The 23,088-nt window shown below is 47.8% G+C and overlaps 1 protein-coding gene across 2 annotated transcripts in view; it reads right to left on the reverse strand.

Moving 5' to 3' along the window:
• pde4ba (phosphodiesterase 4B, cAMP-specific a) overlaps positions 1-23,088 on the reverse strand; it is a 90,138-nt gene that overhangs the window by 21,616 nt on the left and 45,434 nt on the right. For both annotated transcript variants that reach the window (XM_048976115.1, XM_048976116.1), the window contains 4 exons: positions 6,357-6,551; positions 5,581-5,617; positions 5,410-5,480; positions 4,389-4,441 (listed from right to left, as the gene is read on the reverse strand). In XM_048976115.1, the coding sequence (XP_048832072.1) occupies positions 4,389-4,441; positions 5,410-5,480; positions 5,581-5,617; positions 6,357-6,551 (356 nt within the window). The remainder of the gene's footprint in view (positions 1-4,388; positions 4,442-5,409; positions 5,481-5,580; positions 5,618-6,356; positions 6,552-23,088) is intronic.

The following is a 23,088-nucleotide window of genomic DNA, read 5'->3' on the forward strand; positions in this document are numbered from 1 at the left end:
TGCTGGCGTGCGCCAGGTGGCGAGAGGATCCGCTCACCCCTCACTCACGTGTACGACTTCCTGCCCAAACACGCTCTGCCACTGCGGTAAAACGCTCCATATGGTACAGCCCTGTCCTTAAGGAGGGGGCCACTACGTCACTGCCGTTGTAGAATAATCCTAATTATTGCAATTAACAGAATGGTTTACAAAAGAGACCTTCATATTGCAGAAGAACTTACACATATACAGGCTCCAGGGTGCAGTGAGGAGAACTCGCTCATATGCAGGTTCCCAGGTGCAGTGAGGAGAACTCGCTCATATGCAGATTTCCAGGTGCAGTGAGGAGAACTCGCTCATATGCAGATTTCCAGGTGCAGTGAGGTGATATTTAATAGCTTTGGTTTCCTCTTGGTGTCCTCAAAGTGACACTGAAGATCTACGAGATCATCCAGGAGGGAACACTAGGCTCTCCCAGTCTGGCTGCCATGCCGACCTTGGCAAAGGGCTGGCGTCACTGCTATTGTTATCTCTGGATCGAAGGCTAAGGGCAGGGGGTACGTGACCCGCCCCCGGCGAGCAAACAGGGGGGAGGAATGTATGAGCGAAGGAATGAGCCACAGACCAAGCGGGGGGTGTGTTGACTCGTAAAAAGTCTGGCGGGGCAGTAAGCACAGGCCACGTTCTTCCAGTGCCAGACTGGGGGGCACGTATGGCTCCGCACGTACACACTCGCACACTCGTGCACTTTTACAAGAGAAGCCAGGCCCTTGAAGTCTCACCTGATTACCACAGAGTTCATTCTGACACTGTCCCCAACTGGCTTAACTGTCCCCACCTGTCTTAACTGTCCCCACCTGTCTTAACTGTCCCCACCTGTCTTAACCGTCCCCAAAAACCTGCTAAAAGCTAACGAACCAAAATGAAACAGCGCTTTATGTATCATTTGCACAAGTGTGAATGCAGGTATGTTAGAATGTTTGTATCCCATCGTGCTCTGCTTTGAGGCACACACACACACAAGAGTGAAGTTTGGGGTCCAAGCACAGGCTCGGACATTTATCTGGGGGGGGGTTAAGGGTCTTGCTCAAGGTCCCAACAGACACATGACTACATTGCCGAGGACAGCATGCAAGCTGGCCTGCTTACAAGCACAAAAACAGAGAATTAACCTGCTGAGACACGCACCGGCCCCAACGTCGAAGGACCCATCCGAAGCTGTACGCGAGTGTGACCGGAAGGCCTTTGCTCCTTTTGCCGATGGGCTGATGGATTCATGGGGACTAGAGATAAATTAACTGTAAGTAAATATGATCAAATACTTGATCAAAGACTAAAATTGAAAGATTAAAATTCTTTAAGGTAGTTTACATGTAATTTAATCCTTAAAAGAGAACTGTAATTGACACTTATTTATTTATCTAGCAGATGTTTTTGTTCAAAGCAACGTAGAACTGAAGATCAGAGAGCAGAGTCAGATGGCACCTGGGCTATTGGGGTTAGGGGCCTTGCTGTCCCTCCCCCCGTTGGTGTCATCAGTCAGTATTTATGCGCTGTTTTGCTCTCGTAATCGACTACAATCCAGGAGGTGGCCGCGATATTGTGATGAAATGCAGGATAAGGCAGAAGTGGCACCTTCCTTCCACCTCCGTCAGCGTCACACTTCCTTCCATAATAGAGAAAAACAACCAAATCACAGATGGCTGGGCAGAGATTAGCGGAATTGCGATCTGCGCTAACCACCGTTAGCTTCATGTGAAAACGGCGAGAGTATCAGGAGCGATCTGCGGCGGTTTTTCGCGGTTCTCCTGATTGGTGGACATTAATTTCAGGATTTATTAATCCCGAACTCAGAGGGCCTCCAGGAAGTCGACGATCTGACGCAGTATTCCTGACACTGTGATGCTGGTGGCTACCTTGTCCATCGACCCGTGAAAGACTCGGCCCAGCTTATGGGGGGACACAGAAAAACAGGAAAAATCTGTGTGTGTGTGTGTGTGTGTCCTTCCTGCCCCGATATGACCCCGTCTGACGGTGGGGGGGGGGGGGACAATACTCCGAGCCATGCAGGAAGTCCGCTCTTCCTCTAGCTGAACGGCGCCGTCGGCCAGGGACAAAGAAAGCAGCACCAGCCTGCGTCACAAACCTCTTACCGCCGTAGGGAGCCTCACAAAAATCTCACATGGTGAAAACAATGTGGATTTATCACATCTAAACGCGACCTCTGAGGCAGGCCCTGCTCAGCTTTAAGTATGAAATATAATGCTTATAGCTGGCTTGTTTAAAACAAGCAGCACACCCATAATTCTACAGCATGACACCTTGACACTACACACACGTGACACTCGCACAGTGACGTCTCCGGTTCACTAGTGGCTCAGCTTTGCAAGGCGCCTGGATGAAAGTCTGGTCCTGAACTGCTCCTCACACCCAAACCAGCTCCACACTCCACACACTTCTCCCGCAGTGTTTTGGCCGAAATCCTTCACGCATCACTCTAAGCTAATGCATTGACCCCATGTTGCAATAAGAAGGAAACCTGACATCGAGTGACTACCGCATGTAACCATAACATCCAATCAGAATGGCGGCTCTGAGTCTCTGAAGGAGGGGCGCTTATCAGAAGACGCGACGTCGATGCCTCATTCCGGTCTGGCGACTCGAAAGAACCCGAGGTCGCGTCTTCTGAGAACGGCTCCCTTTGAAGGGAGGAAGTGCCTTGGGCAGGACCCGCCGCGCGCGGCGTCCTCTTCTGTTTACGGCCGGCTGACCTGCTCTGCTCTTCCTGGATGGGAGGCCGCCCTTGGCCCATCTGTGCTCAGGGGAAGTCAACAGAAACCATAGTGTGGGCGCCTTGACGTCAAGCGGCAGCCAGCACCGGCGAGCAGGAACACCTCCCCCGTCCAAAACAAGCCGCCTGTAGCAGCAGCGCTCGGAGCCGCACACAATGGGACCCCCCCCCCCCCCCCGATGAAGCGAGCTTGCACAATGGGCTCCCCCCCTACTGACCCCCTACTCATTCGCAGCCAACGTGACACATAATCCCATCGCAAAAGTGCGTTGGACAGTGAGAGGATGGAAAAAGAGCAGAGCGGAGATGAGGCAGCTCAGGGTGTCTGAGGGGTTTGGTGACCTTGCTGCATGCTAACGACATGCCCGGGGAGATAAGTCACCTTTACAGATCTGCATCTGGCCCCAATACCACACGTGCAGCAGCGTTTGCAAGAGAAAGCTGCACGCCTTGCCGTATGGCATGCAATTTATACAAACATATCATTTCAGATGTATTTATATAATTGTCCCCTGCTCTGTTGCCCAATACTGCATAGACAGTAGGAAAACAAACGGATGGATAATGGTAATTATGAATTATTAGCATATGCTATTTTAGCATATTCTTGTCTTACACTGCACTGCTGTCTGTCCTGCACCATCTTATCTTACACTGCACTGCTGTCTGTCCTGCACCGTCTTGTCTTACAATGCACTGCTGTCTGTCCTGCACCGTCTTGTCTTACACTGCACTGCTGTCTGTCCTGCACCGTCTTGTCTTACACTGCACTGCTGTCTGTCCTGCACCATCTTGTCTTACACTGCACTGCTGTCTGTCCTGCACCGTCTTGTCTTACACTGCACTGCTGTCTGTCCTGTACCATCTTGTTTTACACTGCACTAGTGTCTGTCCTGCACCATCTTGACCTGCATTGCACAGCTGTCTGTACCATTGCTCCCCAATGCACCTGTCCCCTACCATGCAACTGTAGCATATGAATTTCGTCTTCCATATATACCGGCATATGACTTAAGATCCTAACATGCCTTAACAGCTTTCATTTATATAAATAACAAACATTATTTGATAATAAACATTATAATCATATAATCATGTTTGTTATTAATGTATATTAAAGTTGTGAAAATATGTTATGGTGTTAAAGTATACTTACATGCTCCTTACAAATGTTCTATGAATGCATTATGAAGCTGCACTGAATGTTCTATGAATGCATTATGAAGGCGCACTGAATGTTCTATGAATGCATTATGAAGGCGCACTGACTGTTCTATGAATGCATTATGAAGGTGCAGTTAATGTAAAGTGTTGATGGATTAGTTACATGCAGTTCACTCATCATATTTGGACTGAAAACAACTTCTACTTCTGTTCCTAAACACGAAGGACACGTCCGCCCTGCTTCCCTTAATATCCTCTTTTGAAGTGGTCTGGAATGGCCTGCACCTTCCTGCTTATGCAGTCCGATCCCTCTGTGATGAGGAGGCAGCACTTGACCACCCAAAGACCCATTTCCTCTGGTCTCCACAAGCAGATCAGAAGATTGGACACAGCCAAGCCTCTCAGCTCAGGCACCTCAAGCCCCAGGGCACTGTGGGAGCTGAGGTGGACTTACCGGGCAGACAGACGCGGGTGGTGACAGGGGGCTGGGGGGCTGCAGGGGACCTCCTGGGGAGAAAGGACAGATGAGCACCTTCAGTGTGATAGCAGTGAGACCAAACAGCCCAGATTCCCTAACAGTGACTCCCCCAGTCTAGAGGGCCTCAGATGTTCTCAGAGATCAAGGCAGACTCGTGAGGCTGGTAAAAGTGCTCTTTCAGCAGACCCCAGAGGCTAATGGGACTGCAGTACATCACCACTCGCTTGGGTGCTCCTAGAGCCAAAAGTACTAACTTACTTTCAGGATTTTCTACAACACATGAAGATCCAGCATCTTATACGGCGCATTAATCACCCCTTACTTTACTTTCTCATTTTAATAGAGAATGAAATCCTGATTCCTGGTCCTGGAGATGAAGTGTGTGTATAATGAAGCAAGCATGCGCCAGGGACAAACTGAACTGTGTCCAACAATTACAGACTTTTCCCTTTGAACCCAGACTGTTCTGAATGAAGGACTTTAAGCAAAGTTTGCTTATACGGGCCAGTCGATATAATTCTTGACACTGACCCAGTTTTTAGAATTTTCAGCTTCACTGCTTATGTGGTGTGTGAGAGAGGAGCTTAAAACCACATCAGACCAAATGTCATTTTAGATTCATGACACTGGGTCTAATACTACACGCTGTTTCACTTCTGTAAGTTACGTTAATGCATAAGAAAGTGCTTTCGACCAATGTACCGGAATCACATTTTTTATTGGAAAATAATGGAACGTGTGCATATTCGTGCTTTTGCAAAAAGCAAAACGAAGAATGAAGTACAAGAATGGAGGTGGGTGAAATTCACCATGTGCTTTGAGGTGAAAACACGCCTGCCCCCTAGTGGTCAACAAGCGGCATCGCAAACATAATGGTGAAGTCCAAAATATTCAGACTCTGACACATAATAAAATTGTTTAGTCTGGAGCTTACAACAAAACGGAGAATATCATTTACAGTTAAACCAATATTATTTCAGAGTGATGAGCCACGTACTTGCTGGAGCCACACTGCACATTGGTCAGCACGGTGAAGTTGTTCCTCACGCTACGAAGGCTCGCAAGCACCTACGTGAGAAAAACACAGAACATCAAGACTCCTAAAAAATAAACACTGCAAAGGCCAACCTTCATAAATTCATATTCTTTGCCCCAATGTCATATTTACCTGAGCAAAGGGTGTTACAATCAGGTCATCCCCATGTCTGCGAATGAAATAAATTCATAAAATTCATGAAATAAATTTCCATTACACAGAAGCAATATTAAACTGACAGTATTGTTCAGCCAGTCAGCCAAACAGAAACAGCACCTAGATATGATTCTATGTATATAAGCATACAGGTACACCCTGATGGTATCACCGCAGGTCACAAACACGCAAACAGTTAGCGATTTAGAGATTCCAATCCGCCTAATCGCATGCGTTTGAGCTCCAGAATGAAACCCAGATGGCAGAGGGGAGAACATGCAAACTCCACACACGCAGAGCACAACCCACAGCCCTGGAGGTGCGAGGCTACAGTGTTACCCAGAAACATAGAATAAAACAATGGAACATCGAACGAAACAATGAATGGACAACAAAGACAGGTTAAAACAATGAATAAAGTCTCTCGGGATTCCTCTGTTCTAGCCGAATTATTCTGACCGTTCTGAGTGACGGAGTAACTTAAGTAGCTAGTATGTGATTCCCACAAAGACACATTATCCTTCACTTTGTCTCCTTACCGATAGCACAGAGTGATAATATACAGATGAAGTTTCCATCAAAGTGTTTAAAGTCTATGAACTACTGTTCCAGGACCTCAGAGAATGGGCCACTCCAAGACAAAAAGCAAAGATACGCAAATGATTGATCATGAAAAAGGTTATGTAGAAACACGACAAGTCATGTCACTGTCATCGCCCCCACCCCACATTAGGGGGTGGTGTTTGACTTACAGCTCTGAAGCAATGGAGGAATTGCGAGACATGGACTTGGGTGAGAGGTCATAGTCGCTGTCGGAGCGGTACAGGAAGGATTCGCGGCGCTGGCTGTGTCCTGGGAAGTTGGGGTGGAGGACCAGACCCGATCCTGGGGAGGCCTGCGGATCCAGCGGGCTGCAGGCGGAGGACGGGCCATTCTCCACGTCGAAGCTGTAGCGCACAGAGGTGAGGAGGACCCATTACGGCAGGTTTAAACCAAGACAGTTCAGCCTGGACACCAAACTGCAACATTTTGCCGTTCCGTATTTGGAGATCTCTGTATTCTCCATGACAAACAGCAAAATAATCTCCAAGCTTGATTCAAAAAAGAAATTGTTAGTTTTAAACACGTTCATCCATTCAGACACACGTGCCAGGGGGACACCGGCGTGCGATGAACAGGATTCTCTAATGGCTGAGGAACCATCCGCTTTGAAGGCATCATCAGAGGGTTGCTTCTGAGCACTCAGCTTCAGCTATCATAAATGCTTCGGCACACATCAGAGCCAACATGTCTTTGCACGAAAAAGCCAAAGGGTTAGATTTCGATCTGGAATTTGCAGACACGGGACCAGACAGAAGAAGTTGGGAAAACTTGGACCCTGACCAGACACAGGGTGGAAACAGAGGGTCGCTGTTTCCATAACAAGTGTTTCCCACCATGTGACCTAACCCTAACCCTCACAGCAGAAACGAAAGCCCATGTGTACCTGATCTGTGCACTAAATGGTGCCCTTTCCGGCATCTTTGGCTGCATTTTGAGCTTCCGGCTGCAGTGGGGAACTCGCTCCCAGTTTCCCTTTCCGAACTTCCCCCTGCTCATTCCTGAGGACCCACACAAAATCGGCCAGGCGTCTTCTGCTAAGTCAACTTAACGCGTGTCTCTCGCCCCGGAGAGCCTTCCAAGGACAAGGCTCTCCATCTGGAAAGATGAGGGAAGAGTACGGTTTATAAATGTTTCCATGCGTTGGGGGGCGGGGCTGCGGTCATTATGCTGTAAAAAAGAACGGGGAGGCTTTAAGTTTTAATAAGTAATTAGCATAGCCCAGGCCGCGGCCCCGAATGAGGTGAATGGTTTTCTGTGTTGTGGCGGAAGGAGGGGCCCCGAATGCTAACCAAAAGGCTAACATTTACGTCTGCTCTCACAGTCTCTGGCCTTTACTGAGACGGAGCAAGCGGCATCTCAAAGGTCTGCTCTCACGCCGACGGTGGAAAATGACGTCTGTGAGCGGTTATGTCGTTTGGCTGAGACGACCCATCCGCCCCGGGGCCTCTGCGTCGGTGCCCCGCGGGGGCAGCCCCCGGCCCTCGGGGGCCCCCCCCAGCCGCAGCACAATCACACTTCTGTTCGCCGGCGCCTTCCGTGACCCTCGCCTCACCGAGTCTGAGGCGAGGCCTTTAATGGAGCTGACAGGAACACCGCAAGCTGCCAGATCTCGGGTGCCGCGGTGTTACGCTCGCCCAGTGAGTCTGCCGGACCACCTGGGGGGCGGGGGTCCTCCAGGGATAGAGACGGATGACTCTCACGTGGAACATGTCCGAATCCCTAGAGATACCAGGTTTATATTACATTCACATCTGGAATATGATGCCTGGATTAAAGACCTACACCTCCACGCAGAAGAAACGGAAAGCTCTAGTCGGTTATAATATCGACAGATCTGTCACATATCGTATGTTCAGTGGTTCAGATGTTCAGGCTACTTCATGCCCACTACCATTCATTTGCGGGTTAGGATGCTGTACCCATGATCAGAAGGTTGCCAGTTCACATCCCAGGGTCAGCAGACGATTTCACCATTGGGGCCTTAACCCCGATTGCTCTGGGGTCTGTGTACACCGGCTTTTTCAAAAATGTGTCTTTGGATAAGTGTTCCCGCTAAATTAATAAATATTAGACCCTAACTGGTCCACCTGCTATGTGCTATGCGCTTTCTATCCAGTATTTATTATTTATTTCACTGAAGGGTGAGGGGAAGCATATCTCTAACACGAGTGTAAAAAATCAGAACTGTATCACAGGACAGGCAGGTCTGACAGTGTCAGGTATCCTTTACATTACAGGTCTCCTGTGGAAGCCAGCACCTTATGACCTAAGGATGCCGATAAGCTGTAAGCTATTTCTCTGGCTCATAGTGGGGCATTTCAGGGCTGAGAGGGGACAGAGGAAAGCCTTTCCGTTCAGGCTCTCTGCTCTACCACAGCACAGCGGAGAAGCTGCTACTTCACGTCATACTAAGGACACTGTGATCCCTGCGGTCACAGCATGTCATCTGTCACAGGCAACAAAGCCGGACCAGCTGTTAAAGGGATAATAAAGAAAAGTTGCATCACAGATTCATAGACTGTTGATAGAAGAAGCACACTGCAGAGAGACGTCTGTTTTTCCTAACTTCAGCGATTGCTACTTCAGATCCTTCAGCTCCAGAAAGTGGTCTTCCTCATATTCCCAGTTAACCGCTGTGTTTGACACATTCTCGTACCGCGACTGCTTTCGAATTTCAAAATCCCCCAGTTTCCCACAAATCCTTGCTGACTTCAGATCTAGATCTTAACATGCTCAGTGGAAAGGCTTCTGGCCTGAGGTTCACGAGCCCAAAAGTGAGACAAAGGCTCACACTCACTGTAGAATCTGCACGCCCACGTTTCTGAGTTCACTGTAGGATCTGCATAATCGCATATTTTATTTCACTACATGATCTGCATGTCGACTGCAGTAAATGAAATAATTTAAGGATCTGATTGGGTAGATTCCCACTTTTGGAGAATGTGTACATGGTCTACATACGGCCATTCCAAAGTCACACCCCCCCCCCCACCCCCCCAATCATCCAGGACTCCTACCCTATGCTCTCGTCCATCACCAGGCAGTCATTCACTTCCTCTTTCTGTTCACTTTCATGCTCTGAAATCCTTACACAAGTTTTCTCACTTTTTAACTTGCCTTTTTTTTTAACCTTTTGCCCAATAACATCATCCATGTTATAGTGACCAGATATGTCGCAAAGCCTAGTTCATAATGTACTTTTCGGCGTGCGCCTTTTTGCCGGGGCTGGTCATCCACATGGCAGCGTGTAGCAGTGATACTCCACCAGACCAGCAGAGGGCAGATGTACCGCAACAAACACAAATACAAGCGGTGTAGTGAAACAGGTAAACTTTTATGGAGTTTTAAAGTTATTAGTAAAGTCTTGGGCAGTATGAAATAACAAGGCGTGCCACTGTAATTTGAATTCCTTACCACAAAATTTGCCGGGCCCCCCCCCGACACACACACACACACCCACACACACACCTGCTTGGTGAATTTTATCACCAAGATTTCAAAATGCCGGAATAGTGCTGCTTTTTTAAATAACATATCCCTTGGTATAAATGTCTGTATAGTATGAAACCTTTGATATTTGAGATACTATGACTCTACCCATACGGCAGTTCACCATAACTAGTACAACAACAATGACAAGATTTTTCAAAAAACCGAGGTCAGAAGCGGTAGCCCTTCCTAGATGCCCCGTAATGTATCATAGTTACTGATGCTGCAGAAAAAATACCGAGGACTTCATCTCGGTGTCGTCAGTGGTAGGTACGGGATTCTACTTTCTTCGTTGACCGCTGTATGTGAAAGTCCATGCTGCCACCTGCTGGAAACGCCTAAACTATTATCTTACACGTGCACGGGTCGTGTGCACGGACACCCACGGCTGCCAAGCCCTGGTAATGAAAGTTACGTCACGTCCCCTGGTCCGCACCCCAATGCGAACATGGAAAAGCGAAGTATGAATTGGCCTTAACGCGTGTGATCTCAGATACATTATTGCTGATTTACAGTATATGTTCTGAACGGTTTCATTTGTTCTTCTGTGGCAGGTCGTCCATCAAGAGTTAATGTCTTCTAAACAGGACCAGACAAGAGCGAGGAAGCATAATGAAGATGATGGAAAATCACCAGCAGGGGGTGCCAATGTCGCGCTCACCCACCTATCCCACGAGGCATACTCAATCACCAAACGCTGAAAAGCGACAGGGTTGTGTGGGAAAACAAGACCGTTACACTGGATCATTATAAAATTCTGACGTCTGTGAGTTTTTGCTTCCAAACCAAACAGTTAAAATGATCCACTGCCTAAAAGATCGCAGCCCATGGGACTGTTCTAAAAGATAGAAAATGCAGCAAATTAGCAGGAATTTGCTGTAAAACGTACCAGACGTCTTTACTCGCCTCTGCACCGCCCTAAAAGGGTATTTATTTCTGTAAATTCTGGCACTGTGGCAGTCCACACAAGAATTCCCATGTGAGCCGCGCAAAATAAAACCAAACAAAAGCACAAAAAAAGATCAGCGCGCAGAAGCAAGTTTGGCCTGGAGAGGCTGCATGGATTTACACGGAAAGCTGAAGAGAAGCCCCCCCAGGAAAAACGAGTCAGACTAACCCGACGGAAGATATGGAAAGGGCTCCTTTGATAGCCTCGGTCGGACTACAGCCCGAAAAGACAGCGTGGACCCGGCAGGTGCTGGCGCCCCCTTCGGGGGAAGGAGACACGCTAACTGTGCTGCTATTTTTCCACACTTGTCCCAATAACAGAGGATAGCGGGGACAAATCTTTCACTGACGTCATCAGGACAAACGAGGCCACGTTCGGCAGGCTGCTGAGCTGCACGTGTGTGTGTGTGTGTGTGTGTGTACCTTCCATACTATACAGCTTAACACCACTACTCTACAGATCACAATTTCTGTTAGCTGTAATTCGCACACAGTTTCGCTCTAGCATTATATTGTTGCACCATTACTGGTAGGTTACTCTTCATATTTGTACTGTGCCAGTTTCACTAACGCTACTTCATCGCTGCTGTTGTGGGACTTTGCACACTCACCTGCACTTACCATATGTGATGTGACTTAATGATATGTGTACTTTATGCTATTTTATGTCTTCCGTACATTGTATTATCCACGGCTACCAGCTCTTCCATGCAACGTCATGCAGCTCAGATGTTTCTGCTGTAATTATGGGATGTAGGACATATTTGGCCGCTGCGCATACGGATACGCGCATACGGATACGCGCATACGGATACGCGCATACGGATACGCGCATACAGATACGCGCATACGGATACGCGCAAACCTCCGAGCGCATCTGGGGACCTTTTCCAAAAATACTATCATTGTGATCAAACACAATAAACAACTGAAGCGTATACTGCCGCTTTTTACTGCACATTCTCCGCACTGATATCCCACCTCCTATTCATTTCTAATTATTTTAAGCACCCACCTGTCAAAAACAAGCAGCTGAACCAATCGCTCACCCCAGCTTCAAAGTGGACGTATTTATTTTGACTAAATGAAAATAATTACAACTTTAGCATAATTTCCTGAATGCAATAACATGCGAACACTGTTGGTACTAAATTAAAGCACAGATTTTGCCTGTGATTTAATGTTCACATTATAACCATTACGTAATAACAATCAAAACATAGCCCACCTTTTCAGCTTTTTAATTCCCAGTAATATTTGATATTTATTTTTTTTTACATTTTCCAGCTGGCTTTTTAAAAAACTAATTTAATATGAAATATCGCTGTCAGAGCGCCGAACAAGTTACTAGGAAAAAGCTTCAGAAGACATCTGATGTGATGTACTAAACATCCCTGCATTCAAACTCCCACTGAGCTCCCAAAGCACCACATCTAACAGTCTTGCGAATCTGGGGAACAGCGGGACCGGTCAGCGCTGACCTGGGCTCCGATGAGCGGACTCGTCGGATCGCGTCTTCGCTGAAGTCGAAGTAAACTCTGCTCTTGGGACAAGGGGGCTTCCTCAACATCATCCCGCCACGGCATGACCCTGCCGACGGCTTCCCGTCCGATGCACGAATAATCCCCTGGACCTCAGCAACTTTCCCCCAGCTGAAATGGGGCCGAGGAGCCGAGGGGCGGGGCCGGCGGGCAGATCCGGTCTGGACTTCGGGGAAGGGACCGACGCGCGTGCACGCAGCATTTGCAGGATCCATCCACATCAGCCAAACAAACCTTCACTTCCAATAGGCTGGGAATCTCAAACAATCTAGGCAAGGGGTGGCGACTGGGAGAATATACAGGAACCTATATATGTGACAGTCTGCTGGGCCCATTTATAACATACTATATCGGGGCTGCACTGGAAGTACGAGGAGACCTATCATCTGGAATATTCCCAGCTCATTCTCCTCGCCGATCGTAGTGGCCAGCCCACGTTTTTCCGTGTCACGCTGCTGATGGGCTTCACACTCATGCGGACTCACTATTATCAGTCTTTACGATCGAAGTAGACGAGTAACATAAGCAGCAAGTCAGTAAGTTAATGAGGAATGATTCTGCAGAATAGAACAGGGAAACACAGTTCCATCGGTTGCAAAACATGTAACCACAGGGGTCACTGAGGAAGAATATCCTGCCATTCCCTTAAATGGAAAAGGTGAGCGACGTACGAATGCGTCATAAACCGCATAATACTTCACTGTGCGCCAGCTTTATCATTTTGCTTTTTTTGCCCCAGTGTTCCTTCTACTTAACTAGTTTACTTAGGAATTTTGTAATTTAAAAAGGGTTATCGTAGCAGTTTGGCGGCACGGGTGAACGGGGTGGGTTTGATGTAAAGTATCATCAAGCCGGGATGACAACACGTGGTTGAAATAGTCTGGTCGTCGCCGATCCAATTCAATCCACACTTGCTAGGTGTTCCCTCCATGTTCAGCACCTCGTCATGCATAACAAATAAGTCGGTGTAAAGGTTCAGCAGACTGACGGACCCCCCCCCCCCCCATCACAGCGCCACCAGCTTGGCCAGGCTGAGCAGAGACGCGTAGGAAAATCCCCCAAAAACGCCGATTACACCCAAAAAAGTCCGGCGCTTACGGGGTGTTTCGGGAGTTGTCGTTGGGAAATATTAAAAGTGCTTTCAGTTGCAACGTCCAGATGTTCAGCCACAAAACACGCGTTTTTATTACTCTCTAAATGTTTAAGTAGCCCCTCCAAAGACGTACTGCGCGCGCACTGAACATTTTTAGGGCTCTGCTGCGGGCTTCGCGTTAATTCAATTACTCACAGAGAGACTGACGAGGAGAAATGGGAAGGTCCATTCAGCCGCTGGGATTTCATTACATTAGCAAAAGTCAATGGAAGCCTGGGGAATGCATCGGCGCAAAAAGCGTAATGAAAGGCTATTTTGGGCAGTAATGCAAAATTCATCACGGTTAGACTCACACTGAAGGAAAAGCAGAAGCGCGTGGACTTGCAATGCTCAATGTCGTCCACTAGATGTCAGGATAAAACTACACAACCGCGATAAATCATCAATAAAGTCTGTGTTAACGGCTACCTGGGCAAGGCTGGGCCATTCACCGCGACCCTGGACGGCACCATTTTAAATAAAGGTTATTAAAAAACCAGCAGGAAACCAAAAGCCTTGTTGGGACGTCTGCACTTATACACATTTTGTACGGGATGCTCTAGCCACCAGGGGTACCCCCCGCTCAGCAAACTTTATCATGGGGGGTAGGACTGTCCCCCCTTGTGGGGAGCCCTTACATATTATTTCAGGGTGCTGAGCCCCCTGTGTCTCAAAACCTAAAATTACCCCTGACCACATGCAGTATGCCCCCCCCCAATTCCAGAATTTGTATCATCTCCCCCACTCCTCCCGCCCGTATTCCAATCTCAGCCTCACCAGTTTTTGGTTCATTCCTAATTTTTAAGTAAGATGTTTTCATGCACAATGGGGGGGGGGGGGGGAGGCAAAGCCACTGCCTTGCCTGATCCCATGTATTGCCCCCCCCCCCCCCCAAGCAAGAGGAATCCAGAGAACCCCACTTTCTGGCATCCTGTTTTTAACAAGGGACTGTGAGTGGCAGTGAAACACGCACGGCTCGGTCAAATCGTGGGAAAACATTGTGGTGCTGAAAGGAGAGCGGGGTGGCAGATAAGCCCCGAATGCGATTAGTCATCGTCAGCATGTGACGAGCACAAACCGGGGGGCGTTTCTCAACATCTCCTGCCCCGACCAGCGTTATAGATCCCAAACTAGCCTCACCCACTCGCTCACAGGAAACAAGGTGACCAGGAGCAAACGATGGTCTCATTACAGGAACCCCCCCACACACACACACAACCAACCCCGTGCGTGTGACCACAACGGGCATCATTATGCTTGTTTAGGAAAAACAGTTCTGCAGTACGTAGGTAAGAGGATAAATGAAAACAGCAGGAGCTGTTAATAAATCTCCCGATTCAGGTTTAATCCCTAAAGGAAAACTCAAACTCCCGTGCGACGTCAGGTGATCACAACAGCGTGAATTCACAGCGCGACATGGTGCCGAGCCTCAGAGCCAACCAGTCGCTGGTCGCCATGGAAGCGGAGACCACCCGCCCCACATGCCCAGAGACCACCATGACAACGTAATGGTTCAGGTATGACGTGCGACTGAGATCACCGTCACCGTGACGCGCAGAACGGGCCAGTGGAGTCAGGAACTGGTGACTAAAAATCTGCATTGAGAGGCACGTTAATACACAGGCTAATAGCTGGATGAGAAACACAATATTCAGGCTCTTTTTTGCATTACAAATATTGAAAATGGATGGCAAACAGTGCAGTGGTCATTGCCTATACCCTGTCTATTCACTCATCAGATTGACAGATGCTGCTATTGGGGATGACCACATATTTTAAAAAAAAAAAAAACTTTAGACTTTCCTCTTAAATATTAAAGAATAGACAGTGGAGAGCTTGAATCAACGCTTGTTCAAAAGATTCCCTCCATTAAACTGGAGGAGGCTGTTGGTATGCTTTTGTTTGCTTTAGGGCATGCATTAAGCCCTTTCTTGAATAGAGCACCATCTAGTGGTGTCAGAAAATACAGCAAATGGTTCATGAAGCTTCATTTGACCATCACTAGCTTTCTGACAGACTACTCCACACAGTGCTACTATGTAGTATTCAAGTAAAACATCAGGAACATATCACTGCACTTCCTGTTGAGCACCAGCTTGCTGGGAAACGCTGTGCGACAGTCTCCAGCTGCTGGTCTTCAGGCTTGTTGTTCAAAGCCCAGGCTCCTCACATCAAGTGCAGAAAACCAGTGCGTTTTAAGGGTCTCTGCAGTAACATGGGGCTTCCCTGATATCCTTGAGTACGAGATTGGTGTCCCGTCAGAGATCCACCCTACCATCTCCCTGCACTGGAAAATCCATGCACTGCCCTCCATATACTTCAGTCAACAGTAAACAGGATGTTCTAGCCACCAGGGGTATTTCCAAGGTCCTCCCTCACTTCAAAAACCGTGTGCTGCCCGTCGGAGAATCAGGGGCCCATGTGGATCTCTTTAGACTCAAAGGCTTTGCTGTACTACCTCAATCAGATGCCGAAAATCTCTGAGGACCTCAAGGTTACTGTGGGACATTATGCCGGGAGGCAGTTTAATACCAGCCTGTGGTGTGGAAAACACGCACGAACAGTCCCCTAACAGCTGCTGTGGGGAACTTCCAATTAGAGACACATCCAGCCCACCCTGTGCTTCCCGAGCCAGACACCACTGCGCCGTGGGGCGGATGTGAGAAGGCAGCACAGGCGAGATACGATTAGACCTCGTTACGCAGCAAGTGGACCGGCACCGTAAACAACTGGGGTTTAGGTGTCCGGCCAACTTGTTAAGTCTGCGCCTGGTACGCACACACAGACACATACACACGTGCTCCGGGCGTCCAGACAAGCCGATCCAAAGGTGCCTTCACATCAAAGCATCTATATTTTTACTCCCAAGAAAGATAAAGGAATCGAGCCGGTTCTTTGAGCTACTTGCCGCTGCCCTAAAGCACGAGGAGCGATTACAGCAGCCAGCCTGCTCAGTCAGGCAGTGGCCTGGCAGCTGCTGTCTCTTTGATGACCACCACAGGTTAATACACAAAGATCCAGGAGACATGTGAAAAGGGGCAGAGCCAGCATGAGGGTCAGCCAGCAGCCAGCGGGGCGATGAAGGTAAGGACCAGTGGGTAAGCACATCGACGGCAGCAAAGTAGCCCAAAATACATCAGATTCAATTTATCATTCCTCCCACCAGAAATGCCATATTTAAATATTCTCTCACAAAAAAAGGATATTTCTTACTCTTTTGTGCTAATTTCTTTCAAAAACCGAACTGATATATCCATTGAAATTGCAATGATTCTCTGGCATTCTCTGCATGAAATATCGGTCAATTTCATCCTCAATTTTCTCATGGAAACATAACTACTAAACTAAACGAGGTACCAAAATAAATTTCGAAAAGCAACATTTTTCACGAGATTCTTCGTGAAAACCCAAAATCAACAGCCATGGAAATTAAAGTGGTCGGGGGGAATCCCGATACACATATCTCGGGGGGAATCCCGATACACATATCTCGGGGGGAATCCCGATACACATATCTCGGGGGGAATCCCGATACACATATCTCGGGGGGAATCCCGATACACATATCTCGGGGGGAATCCCGATACACATATCTCGGGGGGAATCCCGATACACATATCTCGGGGGGAATCGCGATACACATATCTCGGGGGGAATCCCGATACACATATCTCGGGGGGAATCCCGATACACATATCTCGGGGGGAATCCCGATACACATATCTCGGGGGGAATCCCGATACACATATCTCGGGGGGAATCGCGATACACATATCTCGGGGGGAATCCCGATACACATATCTCGGGGGGAATCCCGATACACATATCTCGGGGGGAATCCCGATACACATATCTCAGAACCGTTAAAAGAAAATACTGTACATTTGTCGTGTTTTTATGCGGTATCACAATCTGATATTTCGACTTATTAAATCTAATCTGGGCCAACTTTCAATTTTTGCATGCTGGTACCTGCCGAAAGCAGGCAGATGCAGGACCACAGCCTGTGTGTACAGAATCTGCAAGGTACCCAGATGCGCCCGATACCCCAAAAGACATGCATTATTCAGAGACTCAGCCAAATGCTGTTGGCACCGTGTTACACTTTCCGGGACCTACTGAATATTACAGTGTTACAGGCTTCATATGAGTGCCACTTAGCGTACTGCTGCCATACTGATTCACTCAGCTTTTCGGCTATTCGTCAACTTAACCTCTCCTCTCTGTGGAGCGGACAAAAATAATAATAAACTGGCCACTGTTGCCAGGACAACCAAGTTGTCCTCCAAGCTCCACCTGGCCTTAAGGACTTCCCCTGAAGAATCATTAGGAGTCTGTTATGTGACGGGGTGGCCCTACTCGGATTGCACTGACTGGCAGGTCCTGCCAGGTTTTCACGCTGGATTGTCTTCTCACTTGCTGTCGCTCCGGGGACCTGGTGCCAAGGACCAGATCACAGGTTACTTGTAAATACGGCAGCGGACTTTGTCAGGGCTTCCTGTGGCAAAATAAACCAAAACGTCGCCCCCATGTGGTGACTGATGGAAACGACAGAACAGACCACCACACAAAAAACATTGTTAGGTGACACCAGTATGTAGAGTGATCCTGTCAGAGGAACATGGCTGCTACGAAACCGTGATTGGGGGCTACTTGAGCTGGAAGCTTGGTAGCACATCATGGCGTAGCGTGTAAGAAAAGGAGCAAGCTATTGGATCCTAAGGCACAGGTCGCAGCATGCGTTTCGGCCCAGTCGTGTCGCACTAATTGCCCCAGGTAACGGACTCCCTGGGGATAAGGCTTAAAGAGACGCGACCAAGTTGAGCATACCGGCAGAAGCGAGAACGGGCTGGAGGGCTTAAATGTTCACCACAGGTGTAAATTAGTGATGGGTAAATGAAGCTTCATGAACCGTTTGTTGTATTTTTTGACCCCACTAGATGGCGCTCTTGGTTTGCTTTGGGGCATGCTTTAAGCCCTTTTTTGAACAGAAAGCACCATCTAGTGGTGTAAAAAAATACAGCAAATGGTTCAGGAAGCTTCATTTGACAATCATTAGTGTAAATGCAATGTTAGGTACCCCAAAACCTAACTGCCTAAGCTGACAGTTAGCCAAGGCACAGCACAAATGGACTGGCACATTTATAAGAACACAGCAATAAAATAAAAACCATTACATAATTAGTTGTTCAGATATTAACATAATATTATGAATTTTCTCAATCAATAATTGTTCAATGTTATTTCCTTTCTCCTCTAACTGACCTCTAACAGAAAGTCAGAAATCAGCCGCCATTATCTCTGCAGCTGTTATTGTCTAACGATAGATTAGCTAGCAGCAAATTAGCCATATCACAGTGGAAGCTGCTAGTGGTGGTCAACATAAATTGCTGCATGGGGGTGGGGTGTTAGTGTGATAGGATACTGTGCCCGTGATAGGAGGGTCAGCTGAGTGATTCCACAACTGGGCCTCTGAGGGAGGCCCTTAGCCCGAAACGCCCCAGGGGCTGCCTGACCCTGGTTTCTTGGCAGATAAAAAGCTTTGGATAAAAGCTCCTGCTTAGTCATGGGTGAGAGTTGGCCAGGGGCTCTCACTCCCCGTCATCCTCAGAGCTGCTACAGATAACGTGGCCAATTGCGGTTCTAAAGACCCGAGTTGGAAAGTTCAGGTGCAGAAAGTACAAACCCAGACCATCGTTTTTTAAATTATTATTATTTTAACAAAATGACCTTTATGATTTCTAAAACGCTTCAACTCATTATGATATTTGTTTTCTTTTAGTTTCACTACGTAACTATGGGACAAGTTCAGGTTTTCACTAAACAAACGGTGGCTTTGCACTGTGCCGAATTTCCATGGAGGGACCACGGCAGCACTAGCGCTATGCACGAGCGCGTGAGGAGAAAACACACAGGCGTTATTCTGGACGACGGACCACCGGAAAAGGCAAAACAACCATGTTGCTTATTCACGTTTATTAAATTACTATTAGTACAGACAGCTTTTTAATATCTTGTGTCCTTGTAGCTGATAAATACCCTCATTATTAAAGCCATAAAGTTGTCTGCCTGCTACATTAGAATCTCCAGTGAATAAGTCTTTGAAAATGTTAAGGCTACAATCTGGCCCTATTCTATGTTGATTCCCGGAGCCACTACGCGTGTTGGACTTGCTGGGACCAGTGTTATCATCGTACACTAATTCTATTATCATAAACCGACTGAGACACGCCGGCAGCATTTGTTTACCATGTTTACCCACGGTATCTCCTGTTTGAAAAGATGTTGTGGTTGCTGAGCTGTCCCTTTCTTCACCACCACTTCAGTGCTTATCGCTTCCATGATTTGCCAAAACAGCAGCGTGTAGCATGCAGCGTGTAGCGTGCAGCGTGTAGCGTGCAGCGTGCTCCCCTAACCAAACTTAATAAGTTTGAAGACACGGCAAATTAATACCGATTACTAATTTTTGGGCATCACTATACACATCTCATTAATATTTCCAGGCATACTACTAATCTGCTTATTGAACTGAGGGCGAAAATAATGCCGGTATAGTGCCAAAACATTGGCGTCCATAATCTAAAGTCCTGCAATGATATACAGCTTGTCGTTGTCAAAATAAAATTAAACGGTAAATTTGATTTTCATAGAACAACAGTCATTAGTAACAGCCCTACACAGAATACTCAACTTGTTGGTCGAAGCAAAACCTTGGTATGGATTTGTACTTTCTGGACCTGAACTTTCCACCTCTGCAAAGGACTGCGTCTCCTCACTCTCCATATTGCCAACCTCTTTTGCCTCTTCCACGGACAGTCGCTGACGTCCGCCGTGCCATGATGGGCGAGCAGCCTTCCAGTAGCTCTGCACACATGCCTGCAGCCACCGTGAGGAGAACCGCTATGCAGACAGGTCCCTGTCTTACTCATAAGAGTCTTCACACAAGCTAAATGTCATCTCTGCAGCCCAGGTCCAACGCTGCTGTTCCACAGCACTATAAATCCACTAAGGTTTTGGGTCGGGACCCAGTAACACATGCTGACTGCAGAAACAATTCCAGAAGTAGTTTGTTGACATTCAGCATTCTGGGGCAGGATAATATGCGATTTGAAGCAGATTCTGCCAAAGACAGACGCACGTCGTGGCATTGAGGGGACAGGCACAGAGGGCCGGGGAGGGTGGGGGGCAGTACTGCATATGTAACCAGACCCCGAGCATCAGGTCGCCATATGCCAAGCACATAAAGGCTTCCAAACAATGGGACAATGCTTAGAGTCGTCATCACGCTCATAATGCGTAAATATTATTAATGACCCACGGGAATCGACAACATGTATACAGAGTTGCTTAAGTACACATTATACTGGGAGTGTCTTTCTTTCAGAAATCAGAAAATGACTTACCATTGTATTGAAGACCTGAATACACTGCTACTAAGGTCAAGAACTGCCTTATATTTTGAAGAAAGGCCTCTTCTTCTAATCCAGAACAGAGTGGCAGTGAGTCTGGAACCTATCCCGGGCACCACAGGGCAGATGGTGGTTGTACACCCTGGACAGGATGCCAGCCCATCACAGGGCACATACCCTACGGGCAGTTTAGAGACGTCATGTAGCCTAACTTCATGACTTTTGACATACGGTCAGCGGGTTTCCTACTTGAAGTCGAATAGGGAAAAAAAAGTTACACTTTAAATTTCTTTAGCAAATCCTTTTACCTATAGCAGTGTACATTTTTTATGAGAATGCAGGTCAGACAGTCCCTCGAGCAATCAGGGGTTAGGGGCCTCACTCAAGGGCCCGACAGTTATATCACTCTGCCAACTTTAGGATTTGAACTGGAGACCTTTCTATTACCAACACAGCACCCGATCCTGCATACACAGCAGCTTGAGCTGCAGGGACTGGCCACAATAATGGAGAACTCTCGCATTCTCCACCAGGGTAATAAAAGGCTAACAAAGGAGAAGATGACAACAGAGGTGTCCTTAGCTGAAGTCAAAGCAGCTGCTGAAACAGGTCAATGGAGGAATGGAGATCAGCGTGTTACTGCTTCTACTGGGAGGATGACATACTGGCTGGATGACTGGCGTCTGCCACTGACCAATGAGATTACTTTGTCACTTTTAAACAATCTGAATGCTATACAAAAAAAAAAAAACATGCCCTCCACATGACATTTTTATGTCCCGTAAAAATCCCTAAGCTGAATAATAATAATCTTTCAACAATGAGCAGTGAAACAACACGTTCATACACAGTTTAGAGGAGTTTTAGGTCAAGATCACCTTCGCTCAGTTCGCTGCTTCCAGGTCCCTAAGGAGGCATCTTCTAAAAATAAAATATCATCATTTCTTGGCAGAGGGGAAAGGCTCTCATAATGAGTGCATTTAGCTTTAAGAGCACTGAGCTGCAGAACAGCTGTGCCGACAATCAATCAGCTTGTGTTTACGATTAAAGATGTGAGGTCCGTTTTACATACGTATGGTTGGTTCATTGGTTGTTTGGTGGGTAAGTGCATAGGTAGGTAGGTAAGTGGGTAGGTGGGTAGGTAGAGGGGGAGGTAAATGACATACAGAAAAATGGACAGACAGACCGACAGCTAGAATCGTTTAGGGCAGCGTGCACCAATCCGGGTCTCAGGGATCCTCAGACGGTCCATGTTTTTGCTCCCGCCTGTGGGCCCCCAAGGACCAGGTTTGGGAAACACTGGCTTAGGGCCCGAGACAAAAATATCTGAGAAGATGTGCCATCGCAACTGCGGACTGGACAAGAGGTTAGAGAAGATGGATGGATGGATGGATGGATGGATGGATAAGTACGTGAAAAATAAAAAGGGTAATGAAGATAAGTCATGGGTATGTGCTTCAGGGAACAGACAGGGGGGATGGGAGGAGTGTGTGACAAAAACAAGGGTCCTGATAAAATTTTACAGCTGGTCTCAGGGAGACCATGACATGCAGATCCTAAACATGCAGGGCAGCCGAATTCCTTTCCTGGCCATTCCAGTATGTGAAACGTTAATGTGTTGAAGATAAAGCACTATTGTTATTCCTGACATTGACAAAGGCTGGAGATTAATGGCCGCTATGACGGCGCCTGCGACGTCACTGACATGTCCTGTTTGTGTGACCGTGGGGAGAAGTCGCTGATAATATGTCATGTGATTCACACAGGTCAACAGTTGTGAAGAGAGCTGCTTAACTAGACACTGACTGTCCAGGGAGTCCCATTCTTTTAGAAATGGCAAAATTATGTAACATTGTATTCAAGGCCTGAATATGCTGAAGCCTGAAGTTCAAGAAGTTCAAGTTCATATCCAGTACAGGGCGGCAGTACAGAGTCTGGTGCCTATCTTAGGCAGTAGAGAGTACAAGGCAGGGGGACACCCTGGATGGGAGACCAGTCCATCGCAGGGCACGAGGCAGGGGGACACCCTGGATGGGAGACCAGTCCATCACAGGGCACGAAGCAGGGGGACACCCTGGATGGGAGACCAGTCCATCGCAGGGCACGAGGCAGGGGGACACCCTGGACGGGAGACCAGTCCATCACAGGGCACGAGGCAGGGGACACCCTGGACGGGAGACCAGTCCATCACAGGGCACGAGGCAGGGGGACACCTTGGACGGGAGACCAGTCCATGACAGGGCACGAGGCAGGGGGACACCCTGGACGGGAGACCAGTCCATCACAGGGCACGAGGCAGGGGGACACCCTGGACGGGAGACCAGTCCATCACAGGGCACGAGGCAGGGGGACACCCTGGACG

The sequence above is a fragment of the Brienomyrus brachyistius genome, chromosome 15, assembly GCF_023856365.1.
Source record: "Brienomyrus brachyistius isolate T26 chromosome 15, BBRACH_0.4, whole genome shotgun sequence".
Lineage (NCBI taxonomy): Eukaryota > Metazoa > Chordata > Actinopteri > Osteoglossiformes > Mormyridae > Brienomyrus > Brienomyrus brachyistius.